The sequence below is a fragment of the Petaurus breviceps genome, unplaced genomic scaffold (genome assembly GCF_028583685.1).
Source record: "Petaurus breviceps papuanus isolate PSGF00001 unplaced genomic scaffold, PetGlider_PUasm1.0 91133, whole genome shotgun sequence".
In the NCBI taxonomy this organism is placed as follows: Eukaryota; Metazoa; Chordata; class Mammalia; order Diprotodontia; family Petauridae; genus Petaurus; species Petaurus breviceps.
In genome coordinates, this window is record NW_027187419.1 from 13,047,018 (window position 1) to 13,053,017 (window position 6,000).

Below are 6,000 nucleotides of genomic sequence, written 5' to 3' on the forward strand. Positions count from 1 at the left end.
CTGACTCCAGGCCAGGCACTCTATCTGCTGTGCTACCTACTTACCTACAGAAATGTTGGCTATTATGATCAATAATAATAATGATAATCAAATGGAGAAAAATGACCAATATTATACTACGCATCTTAACAAATTGAGTTCAAACAAACCAACAAAGAACTTGCTCTGTGTCCCCTTTTAGATCTGTCTGAAGCTCTATTTACTTTGGGCTTTTCCTTTTTGTATCTAGTTATAGCTCATGCCCATGCTGCTTGGATTCTGCTGAACTCACTTGATGATATCACTGAATGTTTTTCTCTTATGAGAGTATTGAAACATGGCTTGTACTTTCTTTCATTTGTTGAAATGTATGAGGTCTTTAGGGTTCCTGCCTCTAATTCCATAATGGTGCATATAATGGAGTCCTTCTTCCATTAATCATTTCTAGGATGTCAACATTTCATCAACAGACTATGAGAGAGAAGATAAACTATGCTTTTTTTGCCCCTTTAGAGTTAAATCTGCTATTAATAAAATGTAGGAGAGTATAGGCTAAGTTCTTTAGGAACCCATTTTAATTTCCTCTGCTACCTTTGTTATATCTAATTATTGTATAGTCTTAAAAAATTCCTCGTTAATAGAAGTAAAATGCTTAGAGATATACATATCCCCACATAAGATGGTAATCCCTTATCTAAAGTATGTACAAAGTAAGTATTAAAAGTAATTATGAGATTTATATTCTAAATTTTTATTTTCTAATTTTTATTCAGGGTACTTATAGAATATCATGATATTGTTGACATTCATTGGAACTGGAAAATCGGTATGTTTATGAATAAAAGCACCTTTCAATTATTATTCTTTCATTTATCTAATTAGGATCTATATTTCCCACCCCAGAGTCTGCCCTGAATTGTAGTACTGAATCATTAGCTGCGTATTCGATTTTCTAGTAGGATGTTTTGTGGGTATCTGAAATGGAACCTTCACCCTCATCCCACCCCTGTCCAGAACTTCCCTATTTCTTTCCATGGTACCATCAATCTGCCAGTTATGCAGGCTGACTTCATTATCATCTAAGATTCTCATTCGTAGTTGCTCCACATATCCGAATCAATCAGTGAACAACAGCACATATTACACAGCTGCGTTGTGTCAGGTACTGTGCTGGGGACATAAAGAAAGGCAAAAACACTGCCCCTGCCCTCAAAGAACACACATTATATGAGGGGAGACACCACACAAATAAGTGTGTACACATAAGACATATACAGTATGAATGCAAGGTATCTCAGAGTGAAGGAAGGGACCAGTATTAGGGTGAGGGAACATGGAAAAAAACTCCAGAAGATGGGATTTGAGCTAAGTCTTGAAGGAAGGCAGGGAAGGTGAGGAGGGAGAGCATCCCAGGCAGAGGGGACAGCCAATGCAATCGTACAGAGTCAGGGGATAGAGAGTCATGTGTAAGGAATAGCCAATCAGGAGGTTCGTGTGGCTGGATCACAGAGGATGTGGAGGGAAGTGAAGTGTAAGAAGACTGGAAAGGTAAGAAGAGTGAAATTGTAAGGGCTTTAAATGCCAAGCAGAGAATTTTATATTTTATCCTAGAGGTAATAGGGAGCCACTGGAGGTTACTGAGGGTGTGTGGATTGGGGTGGAAGGTGGTAATGTGGTCTAGCACAGTGCTCAGCACATAGTAGGTATGCAATAAATGCTTGTTGATCAGATAAGTGTATTCAGAAAAAAAGTTGCATTTGAAAACTTTTTATCCCTCTTCTCTATGATGGCTCTTCAAAGGTAGTTGTCATATCTCACCCAAGTATTGTTTTCCTAGTCTAGATATGTCCCATTTGTTCCCATGGCTGGAATATCTCTCCCTCATCCTCCCTTCCCTGCCTCCAAATTCCATCTCTTAGAATCCCTGTCTTCCTTCAAGGCTTAGCTCATGTGCCATCTCATATGGGAAGCCTTCTTTAATCCTGGCATTCCCCTGACATAAATGTGGTTGAGTGTGACCAAAGGTTAATCTTGTCTGGCCCTGAATAAAAGCTAGAACATCTACCTGGTTAAAACAAATGGAATTGGCTTTTATGGGTATTGGTCAGCAATAGTCCAAGGAAACCTCAGGATTGACTACCATGATATTGTCTATTGGACACCCCGTGATTTTGTAAAGACTGGAGAAGTTTTCAAATGCTTCTCGTTCTCTAGTCCTAATTCTTGCTCCTTCTTCCTAAATCATAGTATATGTTCTTATCTGTTTACATGCTGAATTCCTGAATGTGAGCCCCTTGGGGTCAAAGACTCTTCTTTGGTTTTTCTTTGTATCTGTGGTCCCTAGCACAGTGCCTTGTGCATGGTAGGTACTGCATAAATGCTTGTTGGATTGGATTGAATTCAACTAATTCTCTTGTGATAATAAGTGAAATTTACCTACTACTTTAGAGCATGCAAAATACTTTAAATATGTGCTCCCACTAGATTCCCATAATCATCTCATGAGAGAGGTTCTATAGTATTATTATCCCCAAATTTACAGATTAAAAAAAACTAAGGATCATAGAGATGAAGCGACTTGCCTGTTGTCATGCAAGTAGTGTCAGAGGCAGTATTTGAACTCAGATCTTGTTGGACTCCATCCTGGTTTCTTTCTACTACTATGCCATGTAGCCTTACTTATTAATGTGATTGAACATCCCTGTAGAGAAACGACTTTGTAAAGAAAGGCCCTCGCAGTAACTCATGTTGAGTCCTATTTTAAGATATTATGATATCATAACGTGTGGTTGGACAATGTTTCCAACAATCTAAATTGTTACTGAGAAATTATCTGCAGTGATGACTTTCAAAGCAATGTACCTGCAGATTCCATATAATCCAGTTAAAAAAAATTCTTTCAGTATGTCCTTCATTAAGACTAGTGTGAATCACTGCCTTTTTTCATCTTCTCCTGTTCTGTCACAGTATGTTGTCCTCATGGACCTCATTAGCAGCATAGAGATAAGGGACCTTGAATTTATCTAACCCCTTTGACATCCTAGCAATCCTTGATTCAGAGCCAGATGATACAAATTGAGCCTATCAGGAACCAAAAAAAGAGGTCATTACAGTTTATAATAATCACAACAGTTTGCATAGCATAGTTGATAGAGAACTCTCCTCAAGGTCAGGAAAATGTGGGTTCAGGTCCTGCCATTGCACGTATATTGGCTGGGTGACCCTGAGTAAGCCACCTGCCCTCTCAATGCGTCAGGCAACTCTTGAAGACTATAAGTGGCAAAAAGGATTGCCAACATACATTGGTAGAATTTTTCTCATATGCAGCTTCTTATGCTAATGACATTTCAGGTCTGTATCATGCAGGTCTGTACCAAAGTGACAACTCACATTTATCTAGTACTTTAAGATTCACAATATACTTTCCTCATTCATCCAAAAAGCAGTTATTAAACACCAAGTATGTCAGGTATTGGGCAGCTAGATGGCATAGTAGATAGTGTCAGGCCTGGATTCAGGAAGACTCCTCTTACTGAGTTAAAATCTGGTCTCAGATGCTTACAAACTGTGTGACCCTGAGCAAGTCACTTAACCCTGTTTGCATCAGTTTTCTCATCTGTAAAATTTGCTGAAGGAGGAAGTGGCAAAATACTCTATTAACTTTGCCAAGAAAACCCCAAATAGGGTCACAAAGGTCAGACTATGACTGAACAAAAACAGAATCAGGCATTGGGAATAGACAAACAGAAATGAAATAGTCCCTGGCCTCAAGTGGCTTACATTTTATTGAGGATTGGTAACAACACATGCAAAAGAAAAGTAAAAATCAAATCCTGTTCAGTCATAGAATTTTATATTCTTTGGGAAGGGTCTTTACTACCACCATCTAGTTCAATATCTTTTCTAGAATCTGAATGTCCTCTAGAACTTCACCAACAAATAGTATTTGTAGATAGACAAAGGTTTGGAGACCCATTTGGGAATGAATATTCATCATCATCTTTGAAAAAGGGCGACTTTTGCAGACTAGGCCCTTATTAAGCATTTAGTAACTTTCTGGTAATGAAATGTTAAGTGACCTCTGACTTTCCAGCAAAATAATGAGCTAAATAATTAGAAAGCTTTGCTCTGCTGACTTGGAAAGGCAGAGAAAGGCAGCAGATTTCTTCTCATTTGAGCTGGGGAAAATAAACCACCCCCTGCCTGAGTCTGGGCTAAATCCTAGAAGTGTGAGTTTTAAAGCTCAAGGGCACCTTAGAGATTATCTATTCCAATCCCTTCATTTGGCTCCTTCCCAGAAATTCCCAGCCCCTGAGCTAGAAATATGTTCGTCTTTTTTTCCACCTTGAAAGGCTTGGTTTCTCTCACTTTACTGACTGGATATTACTAGGGAAGCATGGTGATATATACTACCAAAGTGTGTGTGCCTTGAACATGACTTCCAGACACTAGATCTCCCCTTTCCCCACCCTGTCTCACACAACCTGCCTTCACCTCTGTTACGTACTGATATATTACTTTTTAGTCCAGTTTTCGTATATGTGCCATATACCCTAACAGCCTATGTATGCACTGTGGCTTATCTAAGGTTTTTTTAATCTCCCTCATTATCCGGGCCAGTGCTCTGTACGTAGTCCACACCTAACAAATATTTGCCAAGTTACAAACTGGAATTATTTCCCGCCTGTGATGTCATGTGTGATTTTTTTTTTAATTTTGCAGCCCTGCTATTTGTGGCTTTTGCCCTCTGTATGTTCTGTCTGTATAGCTTCATGCCAGTGGTCATCAAAGCCACAAGTGCCACCTCAGTCAACCTGGGCATCCTGACTGCTGATCTCTACAGTCTTTTCTTTGGACTTTTTCTTTTTGGATATAAGGTAAGCAGCTAAATGACGCAGTAGATAGGATGTTGGACTGGAGTCAGAAAGACATATCTTTCTGAGTTCAAATCTGTCCTTAGACTAGCTATGTGACCCTGAGCAAATCACTTAACCCTGTTTGCCTCATTTTCCTCATCTGTAAAATGAGCTGGAAAAGGGAATGGCAAACCGCTCCAGTATCTTTGCCAAGAAAACCCCAAAGGGGGGCGGGGATCACAAAGAATTGGACTTGAGTGAAAATGACTGAACAACAATAAGCAGGTAGACTTGGAATGTTTGGATATATACTTGGCATGCTTCCCCAAAAGTTTCTCTCTTGGCACTAATGTAGAGTAAGAGTATTTTTTTTTGTTTTTCAAGAATTCAGACTTGAAATAAAATCTCATCACCTCCAAGGAATGAGCTTTGGGTAATGGCCCTTGGCAGGTCAGGAGTTACCCCTCTTTGCTCCCCTTATTGCTGTTTTCTAATTAGAGAACTGCAGAGAACTTGAAAGTGCTCCAGTGAAGCCCTTTCAAATTAATGTAGCATACCCAAATTGCTCGGCAGAGGAGGCCATGACTACAGGGCAGTGACTTCAGGAGAGGCTATATTTGTGTGAGCAGGAATGGAGCCAAGATACTAAGAGCTGTGCATGATAAAATAGTTGGGCCTTTATGAGTCTCAGATCCTATTATTCTGTCCCCTTCCAATTAACCTTCCATGCCCTCTGCTCACAAACCAGAGCACAAAAGGTATAGGATGGAAAATGTGGGGAGACAGACATATTTCTGGTTTTGTACACTGGCAGCAGTTGGAATAATTCCATTTCTGATGTTAATTCTCCTATTAACATAGTGATAGAATTTTTGAGCAGTGAAGAATTTTAGAGATTGTCTAGTTCACTTTCCTCATTTTTGAGATAATGAAATAGAGGTAAAAGCGACTTGCCCAAGGGCACACATTTGAGTTGGGACCAGATTCAAATCTTTTGTCTCCCAGGCCTATTGTTTTTCTGTTATATCAGATAATAAAGAGTTTCACATTGGTCATTTTCACATTATTCCTTCCTTCCTTCCTTCCTTCCTTCTTTCCTTCCTTCCTTCCTTCCTTCTTTCCTTCCTTCCTTCCTTCCTTCCTTCCTTCCTTCCTTCCTTCCTTC

The 6,000-nt window shown here is 39.5% G+C and overlaps 1 protein-coding gene across 1 annotated transcript in view; it reads left to right on the top strand.

The window, feature by feature from the left end:
* SLC35F2 (solute carrier family 35 member F2) overlaps positions 1-6,000 on the top strand; it is an 83,105-nt gene that overhangs the window by 68,336 nt on the left and 8,769 nt on the right. The window contains exons 6-7 of the mRNA XM_069080836.1: positions 753-805; positions 4,702-4,856. Of these exons, the coding sequence (XP_068936937.1) occupies positions 753-805; positions 4,702-4,856 (208 nt within the window). The remainder of the gene's footprint in view (positions 1-752; positions 806-4,701; positions 4,857-6,000) is intronic.